Below are 14,599 nucleotides of genomic sequence, written 5' to 3' on the forward strand. Positions count from 1 at the left end.
ACTTGGGCCTGGACTGTGGTTGGAAGGGTATGAGTGTAGAAAGAGGGTTTTCTACAGCACAGGGTACCAAACCTGGGTCTCACACATGCCAAGCAACACGGAGCCACTGTCTTGTCTCTAGGGGCACCACCAGCTCAAACTCCCTCCTCCATTACTGTGGTGTGAACCTGAGAAGTTACTGCTCTCGGGCTGGCCAGGCCTTGGTTTACCCATCTGTAAATGGAGACATCTTGTGAAGGGGAAGCTGATGGGCACAGAGGGACGAGGTGAAAACTGTGCCACCTTTTAAATATTTTATTCACTTGTCTTTTGGGTACTTACTGTCATCTATGGCCAGGTGATCTTGGAAGCATCTGGCCAGTGATATGTTCTAGAGGTTAAGTACATAGGCTAAAAGCTTTCTCACCCGAGTATACTGTGTTATGTTCTCTGCTCAGCATGGCCCTGAGGTGGGTGTTATCAGAGGGCTGTGGGCAGGAACATGCCCAGGGCCACAGAACCATAGTGAGGCAAATAGGCCTCACCCAGCCCATTCTGGATTATCCAGTGTGGTATAGGGCTCCTGACAGGTTCTGAGCTACCTCAAGGGGTCAAGGCCTGTCAGGAGCCCAGCCCCCTCCCTGGGGCAGGTGACAGAGAGAACCGGGAAATGTGGCTGATCCTGAGGCTGGACACTGCTAACTATTGACTCCCCACTCCTGGTTGTTCCTCATGGGCAGGGCTCTGCCCATGGGATGCCACCAGTATTCAGGAGTACAATTCATTAAGACTTCATGATGGTGTGTGGAATTTTCTCAGCCAAAACTAAACAGAGCATGCTATTCCACTTGGCAGACACAAGTTTGAGCCAAGGCTCACCTCTAGTAAGGAACAGTTCCTGGTTGGGCTGGTGTCGCCTGCTTGTTGAGTACAGGCAACAGGGAAGGCGATCCCTGGCTGTTTTACAGCTGCCCTAGATCTGACTCCTGAGCGAGCACTCCAGATTCCAGCCTTCCTTTCACAAACCTGCACAGAGCAGCTCTCCAGGCAGCTGAACTTTGGGGATGGAAGCTCTCAGAAACAGCTGTGAGGGAATGACACAGGCCCACTGAGGATATCACGGGCACACGAGACATTGTAGGCCAATTTGGAGAGGATGAATAATTTACAGGGCCGAGGATAAAGTTCACGGGGTAGAGTGCTCACTGAGCATGGGCCCCAGTTCAATTGCCAGCACCACAAAAAGCACCCCTCCCCTGCCGACTCTTTCATGTTCTTACCAGCCAGCTGGCAAGGCAAAGCTCTCAACTGAGATTTCTGGCAAACCTGAAATCTCACCCAAAATGGGTAGGTCTCAGAAAGGCAAGTGATGGGAAGTGGAAAATATCATACAGAAATAATAGGTTTCTCAGACACCAGAAAAATAAGCTCCTAGAATAAATGCTACTTATACGAAGGCTTTAAAAATAACATTTATTTATCAACTGTGCACCCTGGTACACGCATGGAGGTCAGAGGACAACATGTGATTCCTAACACGAGGGTCCTAAGCATAAGCTAGGCTGCCAGTTGAAAGGTGCCTTTATCTGCTAAGCCATTTTGCTGGCCTGCCAAGATTTTCCCAGGACTTCAAAGCTACTATTTCATGGGCACTGGGCACACGTGGGTTAGGCAAAGACCCTACATACCCCTAAGTGAGCAGTCAGCTTTTCCTAAGCAGCACACCACTTTGTTATCATTGATGAGGCTGTTGTCTGTTTTACCATATTAGTATCCTTTAGTATTATTTCCTGATTGTTTTTTTTTTTTAAATTTTATTTATTTATGTGTACAATATCTGCATGTGTGCCTTCACATCAGAGGAGGGCACCAGATCTCATTATAGATGGTTGTGAGCCACCATGTGGTTGCTGGGATTTGAACTCAGGACCTCTGGAAGAACAGACAGTGCTCTTAACCTCTGAGCCATCTCTCCAGCCCTCCTGATTGTTTTTTGGACATGTCCTCATTCTAGCCTCAGACTGTCTTGGAACTCACAATGTAGCCCTTAACTTGTGGCAATTTTGTCTCAATTTGAGCTCTAGGATGCCTGGCTAGTATACCCACTCCCCCTTTTTTTTGAGGCAGGGTTTCTCTATATAGCCTTGGGTTTCCTAGAACCAAGCTGCCTGAACTAACATCTGCCAGCCTCTGCCTTCAGAGTGCTGAAATTAAAGACAAGCACCACCATGCCTGGCTTAGTCATCCTTAATTCTTAAAGACAATTCTAGAGGTGAAAAATTCCTTTATCACACCACCTAGGAAGCAGAAACAGGTGGATCTTAAGTTCAGGGTCAGCCTGGTCTACATATCAAGCTCCAGACCAGCCAAGACCAGTCAAAACAAAACAGAAAAACAACCCCCCACCAAAACAAACAAGCAAAACAATTAAGCAGAAAATTCACTAAAATTTTTTAAACTGATGGAAAATCCTACAACAGGCACCATTTCAATAGACAGACCCTACACATTTAGAGCAGGTTAGACAGCCCTATCTTCTCATCACTGCCTTATGGTGAGATCTTAAAAATCCTTTAGAATTTTGGAATGCTTAAGAAAATTTCATAGTTAATGGTTTCTGTTATTGTGCTGAAACGGTAACCAAAATCAACTTGGGAATAAACAAGAGAGGAAAAGTTATGGTTTAACAATGCTGTGTTTGTGTGTCAAGCTGACAGAGGGTCAACTGTCTGACGGTGATGACTATTCTCAGTTGTCAACTTGATCATTCCTGGAACTAACTAAACCCCCAACTGCTGGGTACACCTAGGAGGGACTTTTCTTGACTGTATTGTTCGGTTGGGAAACCACCTTCTCGTGGCAGCCTCTACAAGGAACATGAAAGGAGGAAGCTTTTTGTTGTTGCTTTGCCTGCTTAGCCTTGTTCTCATGGGCAGGTTCATTCTTTCAATGGCATCAGGGCTTACTCTGTAATTTCAGTATATACTTAAGACCAGCTCAGACATCCAGACTTGTGGACTAAACCAGGATTCTTGGACTGTCCATCGCTAGACCATAACCTGTGACTAATAAACCCATAAATCCTGTCTTACACACATGTACGGGTACACACACCTGGATCAGTCCCCCCATTCTAGCAGTTCTGAGAACCCTTATACATTGCTAGTTTTTGTCAAGGTGACCTAAACTAGTGTAGTCACCTGGGAAGAGGGAACATCACTTGAGGAATTGGTGCCATTAGATTACGGAGGAGCACGATTGTGGGCAGTGCCGCCCCTGGGCAGGCTCTCCTGAGCTATGTAAGAGAGCAGGCTGAGGAAACCACAGAGGAGAGCAAGCAGTTCCTCCATGGCCTCTGCTTCAGTTCCTGCCCTTTGATCTAAGAATTGTAAAATAAACTATTTCCTTCCTAAAGTAGTTTTGGTACCTTATCAGAGCAACAAAAACAACCAGGACAGATGGGTAGATGCTGTAAAGGTTAAAATGTCCGCCCAAGGCTGGGAGGCAACTCATGGGTGAAGCCCTGGGTTCTGCTCCCAGGGAAGAAGTCCATCAGAACTGTTTGGTAGCCATAGCTGTAAGCGAGTTGAACACAATGTAGGAATTGCTCCCCATTCAGATTTCAGAGCTAGGTAAGAATGCTCTGATGAGCAGTCAGTGTTACAGGTTCTTGCTCAGTCTGCTGGCCTGAAACTCATGAAGACCTAGAGGACACAGGCATGGGCCACCATACCTGGCTTGGACAGAAAGAACTGTGAGTTGCTGTGTAGCAGCCATTATGAAAGCTCATCCTGAAACTTCCCATCTCAAAAATAAACAAGGCAGTGCTGGGGTTGGGTGACGCTGGGTGTGTGTCCCTGGCTGTCCTCTGATACAGATGAGCAATCAAGCCCTGAAAGCGAGGGTGAAGAAGGGTGGGGATTGACGCCTCACATCTTCCTCTGTTCAGGGGGGGACAATGTCAATTTAATCAGTTAAGGGCAGTAGGGAAGGATGATCTTAGTACTTGAGAAGCAAAGGCAATTACTGCACATTCCAGGCCAGGCTCTTCCACATAAGTGAGCACCAAACCAACTAGGCCATGAACAGCCACTGTCAACCAAATAGAACTAAACAAACAACAAACAAAAATCAAGAGCAAAATGCTAAATAAGGGGAGAAGCCACACAAGCCCACTGGCCCACTCTCTAAGGTGAGCCTGGCTGTCCCACTTAATAAAGAGTGTGGGGAATGCTGTCACCAGCTTCATGAAGCCCAAGGAAAGGCACTGCTCTCTCTGTAAAACACAAAGGGCAAAAACAGCATACTAGAAAGCCTGCACACTGTTTCCTAAGATGGTCAGAATGCTTGGTCACATGAGTCGAGCTAGCAAGCACACTGCTTGGGACACGCTGGGTACTCTGGACACTAAGGCAGCTCATTCTGAAGACCCTGGAGTAGCGGAGTCAGGATGGACTGGCTTTGGGAAGTTCATGGGCTCGGCTTCCTCTCATGGGGTCTTTGCTCCCATCACCAATGCGCTTGTGACCACTGCACAGCAAGGCTTCTCAGGCAACGGTGCTGGCTAACTGCACGGTGTAGCTCCTAGCTCCAACACCAACACAGCTGATCAGATGACGTTCCAGCAGCCCATGACGCCGTCTCATGCCAGGATGCCTGGAGCTGGCTCAGCCAAAGTAAACACACACACTCACTGGAGTAAAGACTGCAATGCATTCTCTCCAGGTTATAAAAGGCTCGAGCTGTTTAATGGGAATAACCTGGGGCAAGCAGAAAGAGCTTTGATGGGCAGGATTGGGCAGCCCAGGACTAAGGACCCAGAGTCTAGGCAGCCCACACCTCTCCATAGCCCTGCCCTGAAGGATGCCAACTGGACCCCCTTCCAAGGCACACACCACAGACTTGCAGCTCCCATGAGGCTAAGCCACCACTATTCCTCTAAACGTATAGGTTTTCCTCCTCTCTGTACTGGAGTCTCCAGTCATGGTGGCCCACGTCTAGCACAGGTGCAGAACTGCTTTGTTGATCTCAGGGTTTGTCCAGTCGTTCCGAATGTCATCCAGGTGATTATCAAAATCCACGAGTGTTTCATAGGAGCGGCTGTCCAGGAGTGAAGCCGAGATCCTCTGTGCCTCTGGCCAATCTTCACAGTAGTCGCTGCAGGGCAGACGGGGAAAGTCAGCCTCATACCAACCTCAAGAGTGCACAAGCTGCTAAGAGCACACAGGCTGCTAAGGACAGAGAAGCTGCTGGGGAAAACGTGAAGATGGACCTAAGACCTTTCTGAATGGACAGGTTCCCTCCAAATAGGGCACTAAAGAACCCAGAGGGACATGGCCGAAGCATCTGTGTGATCAGAAACCAAACATGGGCAACCAGCCAGTACCACCCAGATCCCGTGCTACACAGGAGCCCTAAGCCTCGGCCCGCAGGAGGACACTGCACTCACTGGTGTGGGTCTCTGCATCGCCACCTGTTCTCATGGTGCTCGTACACATGGATTGTAGGTGCTGCGCAGTCCATCGTGAACTTGGCATTGTCCACCTGAGGAGAAGGCGGGGGTTTATGACAAGCAAGCAAGCAAGCAGCAGCACAGGTATGCTCACACCAAGGGAACTCTCGCACAGGGTCACTTTTCCACAAAAACTGAGCAGAACACTCAAACCAGATTCCTCCCCTCCCTCCTAGACTGTGTACGGAGACTATGCAGGCCTACTTCCTGACCCCCAGGCTACACTGGCTTTCCCCAGTGATCCTTGTATTTACTGGGCTACCACTAGGGTTCTGGGTTTAGTGAGGTTGGGGAGCAGACCAGGACTGCTGGAGCTGAAAGCCCCCACCCCAAAGCAGCAGCTGCAGTGGCACTCAGCCACCACCAGTGTGTGACACCTGTTCCAGACTTCAGGAGGGAAGCTCACACTGGAGCATGAGAGCTAGACTCACCATGATGAGTGCGGCGTCACTGAAGCCCTCAGCGATCCTGGAGGCCACCTTCTCTGCCACCTGGTTCGGGCTGTAGAGAAGGAGCTATGAGCTCTATATGCTCTAGCTGAGACACTGAACAGCCCCCCCCCCCCAATCTGTACAGTTCACCAATACCTGATTTAATAAGCAGCAATGGAGCCATTTGACTGTGAGTGTTTGCCCCAGTGAGACGAGTTGGGGGCTGAGAAGGCCACTGGGACTGTGTGGCACACTGCCATAGTAGACTCTAGGGCATCTTCTGAAAGGCAATAGTCCCTGCTGGGCTGTGGACTGTACTGAAGCTTTAGTCTCAGGGGCCTGTACTCTCCACAGGCCTGCTACTCAAGTGGTTCATCCACAGCAAGTAGTCACAGGAGGTCTAGGGCCCTGGCAACCGACCTCTCTCTTTTTAAAACAAACTACTTTTAGGAGGCAAAGCCATGTCACATTTTCCTTATGCCATGAACTTTCTTTCTGGTGCTACCCCAGTTTGATCAATGACATCTGAACCTCAACTTGACAAAGCTTCTCCAGCCACACTGCTGGGTGGGTCTTCAGTTTCTGTTGTTGTAACCTACCTCCTTCTTGCAGGAGCCTCACAGAGAAGCTGAAGGGCCCACTTGGCTTAGTACAGAGTTAGCTATGGGGCCATCCACAGCCTACTCCACATGAGTTTTTGTGTAGGGTGGATAGGCACAAGTCACCTATCCAGAGCAGGAACCAAGGGCCAGAGGGCACAGAGAGCAAGAGGTGGCAGCAGAAACAGGGAACCTGAGCACACGGCTTCCACAGGTTCTGGGTGGCCCCCAACGGTACCCTGAGATGGGCAAAGCTCTTAACTATTGTAAGCCTTGGTGACAGTAGTGGAGTGTCTCTAGCTCAGTGTTTTATTTCTAGGAGAGTTTGTGGGCCACTCCATTGTCCATACTACATAAGCACACTGGGGTCTGTTGGCTCCATCTAAGCACACGAGAAAACCCCCAGTACTTACTGTGTGGGTACCTTCCAGCTGTTCCCTGGCTTCTAGCTGGCTGCAGCAAAGGAAGCCTCTGGAGGACAGCAGAGGGCAAAGAAGAGGGACACCAGTATCGACTGACCTGGGCCTCCCTTCCCTGATGTGGGACCTATCAGGCTGGCTGCTGACCATGTCCTGTGGCCAAAGGATGTTGCTCCTCTGGAGGTGGCCTTCTTTACCAGCTCTTCCTCGCTGGCCCTGGAGGGCTGAGGGATGGGATGGAGGCTGCTGTCACTGGCTTGGTCCCTGCACACAGCTCCGGAGTTCTATCTATGGCCCACCCCTTGAAGAGCAGCCCACTTATTAGCTCCTTAAGCCTGCAGGTATCCTTGGCTAGGCTCTTGGGACTCAGACTGAAACAGTTAAGATAGTAAATGCAAACTGCTCAAGAGAAAGAGCCAAGGTGTGGCATCTTGGGTGTAGGAACTTGGAGCCAATTAAAGACCATACTTTTTACCCTAGGCCCCATCCTATGAGTTCCAAACCCCAAACCACTTTACTCACTCCAGAGAGTGACTCTGCCCTCCACAGCAACTAGTTGGACAGTGGGAGGCGTCAGGTTGGTGCAGACCTGGAAGCTACTCCCTCTCTTTGAGCCTCTCCTTTCGTAACAGAGGAGCCATGGCAAAGCCCTAGCTGCTCATCTGGCCAGTGGCCTGCACACCTGATAAAGCAGGGTGTGGGAAATGGGGACTTGGACAGGCTTTGCCAATGGAAGCCTACAGAGAGGGTCAAAAGCAGCTCAGTGATGGCTCTGTGGCTTCTAACCCTCCATCCACAGGTGTGCAACCCGTACCTTGCATCCTTCACACGCTCATTAGCTTGATAATACCCGGCGATCACATAGCTGTTCTCTTTGCACCATGAGTCAATCTGAGAAGAACACAAATGGGAAAAAACAACCTTGGCACCAGGTCTCAGTGACAGCTCCACATACACATGGGAGAAGTCATTCTCTCTGAACAATCCTTGCCTCTTTCCTCTGACTACAATGAAATGAGAGGGCAAGGTCCTTCCAGACAGGTTGCACTGGGCACAGCAGCTGAGGCCCTCGGCAGCCGACACACCACAGAAGCAATGCTGTGCAGATCTGAGAGGAGGGCATCTTGACTCATCCCCTATTATTTAAAGCACACTGCATGCTGGGAATTGAGTAATCCAGATCACTTAAAACTCCCTTCAATCCTTCCAGACTCTGGCATTGTTGTCTGTGAATGTGTTGAGTACACTTATGCTACCTTAGATGCATAGAAGGTTGGAGATACCTTAAAGCTAGGCTTTGCAAATAAGAAAACTAAGAATGTTCAGAGAGGCCCTGAGCATGCATAGCAGAATAGGAACAGAGCTGGAACAGGACCTCAGGTTTTGTGTGAAGTCTTTAATATGGGCTCTTAACATTCCTAGCAATGTGCTAGAGATGCCTGTCAGGGTTGGAGTACTGCAAATAAGCACCTGCGGCAGGTGCAAATGGCTTCTATGTCTCTGCAGTGCAGCAAGTTTAGTTTCCTGTGGTGTGCTTGAAACAGGAGCAGCAGCAGACTTTCAGAGTTGTGCTGCTCTGTGAAGTACCTCGTCACATCCAATTTAACTTTCTGCAAGTCTAATGCCTGCCTGTGGCGCGCGCGCACACACACACACACACACACACACACACACACACAGATAAAAATAATAGACAGCTTAAAAACAAGCAAGCAAGCAAATAATCAAACAAAAAACCCAACAATGTAAATTAAACACGGTGGCATCCATTTGTGGTTTGAGTTTTGGGGACTGATGCAGAAGGATCTTAAGTTTGTGGCCACAAGCCCACTGAGCACAGTGTTGATACCTGGGCTACCTAACAATGCCTTAAAAAAAAAAGTTTGTCTCGGCAGCCCTGGCTGTCCTGGAACTCGCCCTATTAACCAGAGAGATCTACCTGCCCTTGCCTCCCAGAGTGCTATGCTGCCACTACTGCCTGGTGCAGGAAGACTGTCTTAAAAAACAAACAAACAAACAAACAAAACAAAACAAAAACAAAAAAACAACAAAACACTACAAAAATGTATGTGTGTTTAAAACCTGCTTCCCTCCAACCCTGGACTCTGGTTCAGGCCTCAGTATCCTTCATGATTAAACACAGACATTAAGACAGGTCCAGTCTTAGGGTCCCTGGCTCATGTGGACTAGAATATTTCCAGATTCCTGAGAACTCATGAATTGCCATATTGGGATAAAACCAGGACTCACTGAACCAGCTAAAAAATGCTGGTCATCTACCCAAAAGATTAGGGCTATGTCCCTAAATATTTGTAATGGCTCCACCACACAAATCCCTGCAAAGCTAGTCACATGTTGCCATCTCCCTTAAGGGAATAGGTGCTGGAAATGTCCTTACCTAGAAGTTTCTCTCCCTTCCCCAAACTTATGCCCATACAGCATCAGAGGGCCTTGTTCTAAATTTTGGCGTTGGCTCCTTTCCCTGAACTCAAAGCTAAGTGATCTGTTGTCTGTTTCTGATCAAAGCAGACCTTCTGTGTGTTTTTGCTGCAGGTGACTCTACCTCTGGTCAGCTCCCAGCCTGCTGTTTTCATGTATTGCTCTTGAATCAAGGCATTCAAATATACTGGTATACAACACCAGTAATTCTCTATCTCACAGGTGAGAAGTCTAGAGTGGGGATGTTCCTTTCCTTGAGCTCCAGGCATCTCTTTCTAGCCTGTCTCCCTGGGCCCACAGCTACACCCTCCTGACCTGCTTCTGTCTTCACACCTCACCCACTGCCTTTTATCGACCCCTGTGCTTGCTCTGGTCCTACACAGAGAATCTACAACAGCTTCTCTACCCCTAGATACCTTTTGAAGTCTGTCAGCTGACCACAACCATGCTCTGCTTACTACTGGGGTGTGCCCGATAACACAGTATCAGCCTTCATCGAGCAGTCTAATCTGGCCCTTTAATCAAAGGTCCAGGGCTCACATCTGCCTCAAACATAAGGCTACCACCTTGAACTGGTCCTCTGAGCACAGGCAGCATTTACCATGAGGCTGATTCCTGTGGTAAATGCAAAACACGTGCTTCAACCTACCCTATGTCTGCTGAGGACAAATTCCTATGTGAAAATTCCCGTGGTGTTATAATGCTGTGACCTAGAACTTCCAGAACTCTGAGGGGAGGCTTCAAGTAAACCAGGCTGGAAAAGCTCTGCCTTTGCCTTAGGAACCGCAATAAATGTTTGCCATGTGTCTCCCAACCAACTCATGGATGCCTGGGACCCGCATACTGCCTATCCACCAACCAGGACACAGACCTAGCCTGCTCAGTCAGAGGCAAGAAACACTTTTTTTTTTTTTTTTTTTTTTAAAGACAGGGTTTCTCTGTGTAGCCCCAGTTGTCCTGTATCCTGGCATTTTCTTTGTAGATCAGATTGGCCTGGAACTCCCAGAGATCCGCCTGCCTCTAGTGCTGAGATTAAAGGCATGAGAGCCACCATGCCCAGCAAAGAAAACACATTTTAAGAATAGGGGAAGAGGGACTAGAGAGATAACTCAGTGGTTAAGAGCACTGGACACGCTCATAAAACACTTGGGTTTAATTCCCAATACCTACACAGCAGCTCACAACTGTAGCTCCAGTCCCTGGGGATTGACACTCTGGTTTCCACAAGCAACGCACGTACACACGCATGCAAGCATACTGCATAGGCATACATACAGGCAAACACCCATACACATGAAATAAATTTAATTTTAAAGATTTACTATTTTTTTTATTATGCATATGTGTTTGTGTATAGATGTGTATACAGGTATGTAGGTACCTGTGAAGGACAGAGGTATCAGATTCACTGGAACTGGAGCCATAAACTGTTGTGAATCACCTCAGATAGGTGCTGGGAACTGGTCCACTCAGGAGCAGCAAATGCTCTTAACTATGGAGGCCCCTCTCTAGTTCCTAAATAAATAAAGCAAAATAATAAAGAGGAGGTGGCTTCATATGGGTGAGGTAGCTGAGAACAGGGACAGGCTGTTGGACAGCCATACGGAGGCCTCAGACCCCCAAAGGATGCCCAAAGGGACCCATGAAAAGCTGGGTGGCCTGGAATGGTGACACACAGTCAGGTAACCTGCTTCTCCCAAGTGGGCCAAGATAAAAGCACAACCTGGATGCTGACCTCTGCTAATGTCCACCTCCACAGCATGGCCGTCTAAAACCCAAGGCCTCTACAATGTAGTTTATGAGAACAGCATAGGAATAGCAAACACCAGTTTAGGACCATAGGAAGATAGAGTCTGACACAGACTCCATGCTCTCCTCAGGCGCTTCCTCACCTTCACAAGGGAAGGAGAAAGCTCTTACCTTGGTATGAACCTGGCCCCTCTGCTCATTGTCCTCTATGCTGTTCTGGCCAGTCACACAGGAGACCTGTTGAGGGGCCAGGGTCAACCCTTTCGTTTCTGCTAGGACTGCACAGACAGGCCCTCTCTGCAAGCCTGCTAACATTTGCCACCATCCACCTCAGGTGACGCCCTAATAACTAGAGAGCAGGCAGAGCTAAGACCACGCCAAGGGCACCACTCCCAACCTTGCATGACCACCAAGTGGAGAGCAACTTGGTAAACTTGTTTGTAGCAAGAAGCAGGCCTTGGCCTCAGAGTTTGTTCAACTCACCTCTTAAGTCAGCTGTGACTTCTTGGAAGAGAAGCTTGGGAGGCTAATGAAAGGGGAAGGGGGCCGTATGCTGAGGAAGACGCCAGGGCAGATGGGACAACAGCTGTGGAGCATGGAGTGGAGACAGTAGGAAGAACACTGGCCTGGAATCACACTACAGTAAGGAAGTCATCACAGCAGAATGCAGAGCACTGCCCACAGCAGCAGAAATCAAGGCAGGGCAAAAGACAAAGGGGCTTAGAGAAACAGGGTTTTGCTAATTTCCCTACCAGCATTTTTATGGGTTTTTGCTATTAGAAATAATTCCTTCACTGCCTACGTCAAAGGGCTATGAGGATAAATAATAGGCATAAGTACTTAAACAAATGAAAAGCACCCAGAAATGCAAGGATTTTTTAAAAATGGAAAATGATAATAGAAATCCCTTCAAAGAAATCTCATGTTGCCCTGTGGCAGAGCACATGTTAAGAAATGGCTGGCTTGTCTTTCCCACACTCAATAATCATTCCAGTGTGAGCTCCTTAGCAGTAAGAGCCACCAGGACAGAGCCTCACTGATATGGCTGCACACTGTTAAAACTTCCACAGCATACATTTTGACAGCCATAGGCTCTAAACCCAGACCTCTCATCAGCCCTCAGAGTGCAAGGCTGCATAGTTGAAAAGTAAACAGCACAAATTTAAGAAACTTAGCTGCCATGGGGGCTGGCTAGACAGCCTGAAGGTGAGTGGAGGAAAATATTCAGGGCATGAACAGGCTCTGGGGGGACTTTGCTGTTCCCAAAGGCATGGGGCCACATCACGGAGACAGGAAGAACACCAACCTGGGAGAGGTACTGCTAGACTCCAGGCCTTCAAGTGGAGTCTGCAACCTGCCAGCCTCTAGTCACCTCAGATGACTGGAGGCTGGGAGGTGGTGAAGGGATAGACTCAACAAAGAGCTTGAAGGGAGGACAGTCCAGAGGCCTCTGAGTTACTCACAATGGAGGTCAGGCCTGAGAATTACTAAATCTTATGCTGGGAACTCAGAGTTTCCATACCAGTAAAGGGACACAGCAGGAGGATTGCACTGGAAGAGAGCAGTCACAGCATTTGAGACAAAGTATCCCACGGCCTGAAGGCCCTAGGGCAGGTCACATGCCTGGGGTGGTAGACTGGTTCACTACTTGAGTGCCCCGACTGTCCTAAGCCCCCAATCTGGGATGATCTAATTTTTCTTCTAGGAAAAAGTTATTCTGAGGCTGGAGAGATGGCTCAGTGTTTAAGAACACTAGCTGCTCTTCCAGAGGACCCGGTTCAATTCCCTGCATTCACATGGCAGTTCACAACTGTCTGTAGCTTCAGTTCCAGAGGATCTGACACCCTCGCACAGACATACACCCAGGCAAAACATTGATGCACATAAAATTAAAATATTGAAAGATTTTACTTTACCTTTCTGTTTACTTTTCTTTCATCTTTAAATTTTGTTTTGATTTGTTTTCGAGACAGGGTTTCTCTGTTTATTAGAGCCCTGGATGTCCTGGACTTGAACTCACAGAGATCTGCCTGCCCCTGCCTCTAGAGCGCTGAGATCAAAGGCATTCATGCTACCATGTCCAGCCCTTATTTTACTTTTAACTCTGGGTCTACATGTGGGTATGGGCCTGTGAGTGCAGGGCCCACAGAAGCCATGAGCTGGAGATGGAGTTACTGGCAGTTGTAGGTGTCTGACCTGGGCCTTAAGAAGTAAGTGTTCCTCTGCAAGAACAGTAAGTGCTCTAACCAATGAGCCATCTCTTCAAGCTCTCTGTTACCTGGTGTTTGTTTGCTCTCTGCTTGGCCTCCTTTTGTTGTTTCTTCTATGCCCACTGCAAATTCAAGTCTAATTAAACCCTGGGTTCAACCCACCACAAGTGGCATTCGGCAGGGAACCTGAGAAGCCTGCCCTATGGAAGGCGGGGCCTTGCCAGGTGGGAACACGCGCTCCAGATTCGGCCACCTGCAATTCCCCTGATAACACAATTAAGACAGCGACCCAGAAACATGCACAGGAGTCCTCAGAGCTGCTTCGGGAACAAAAATTCATAAACATCACTCATCATCTGCCTTCTGCTCAGAAAAACTCCCCCATTGGCTGGAGAGATGGCTCAGCGGTTAAGAGCACTGACTGCTCTTCCTAGAGGTCCTGAGTTCAATTCCCAGCAACCACATGGTGGCTCACAACCATCTGCAATGGAATCTGATTTCCTCTTCTGGTGTGCATGAAAACGAGTGTTCATAAACATAAAAAAATAAGTAAATATTAAAAAAAAAAAACTCCCCTCCACACAACAAAACTTGAAAACATTCAAAAATGCACCCAGTGAACTTATGACAATTTGCCTAAAGACACTTGTAGTTTGCCAGAAATTTCCTTTGGTGTTGTAATGAAAAATTAAGAAATGAATGAGCTAAAGCAGTGGTGGTGCAAACCTTTAATTTCAGTACTCAGGAGAGTGAGGTAGGCTGATTTCTGTGTGTTGGAGGCCAGCCTGATCTACAGAGTTCTAGACCAGCCAAAGCTACAAAAGTGAAACCCTGCTCCAAACAAAAAACCTAGCCTGGGCTATGCAAGTCTCTCAATAAACTCATTTTAATGGGTGTAGGGGCAGTGAAAGAGTCGGACTGGAGACAAAGGATTAGCACCTCCACCACAGCCAGTTCCTATTTATCTTCTGAGCTCATTTCTGAGATGTAAATGAAGCTGTGCTGAGTGCTGGTGGCCAAGAGGGTTTTTGACACAGGGTTGTTATGGGTCCCTCACTGCCTGCTGCTGACAGCGCTCCCAAGATGCAGCACCAGGCTGTATCATCAGTTCAGGGCTTATAACGGCAAACCCGACAAGTTATAATTTTGGGTCTTGCAATTGTTTTTTAAGCAGAGAAAGCAAGTCTGGCTACAAAAGCAGAAATGGCAGTTGGTATTATAGCCTAAAATCTTGCTAGAACAGCAAGATTTAAAGACTAGT

General features: G+C 48.2%; 1 protein-coding gene across 1 annotated transcript in view; it reads right to left on the reverse strand.

Annotated features, from left to right (window-relative positions):
* Positions 1–1,791: 1,791 nt before the first annotated feature.
* The window catches only part of Emc8 (ER membrane protein complex subunit 8), a 13,580-nt gene continuing 772 nt past the window's right edge, over positions 1,792–14,599 (reverse strand). The window contains exons 2-5 of the mRNA XM_055620756.1: positions 7,755–7,831; positions 5,923–5,992; positions 5,429–5,523; positions 1,792–5,136 (exon numbers count right to left, since the gene is read on the reverse strand). Of these exons, the coding sequence (XP_055476731.1) occupies positions 4,977–5,136; positions 5,429–5,523; positions 5,923–5,992; positions 7,755–7,831 (402 nt within the window). The 3' untranslated portion in view covers positions 1,792–4,976. The remainder of the gene's footprint in view (positions 5,137–5,428; positions 5,524–5,922; positions 5,993–7,754; positions 7,832–14,599) is intronic.

Source organism: Psammomys obesus, unplaced genomic scaffold (assembly GCF_907164565.1).
Source record: "Psammomys obesus unplaced genomic scaffold, mPsaObe1.curated_primary_1811, whole genome shotgun sequence".
NCBI lineage: Eukaryota > Metazoa > Chordata > Mammalia > Rodentia > Muridae > Psammomys > Psammomys obesus.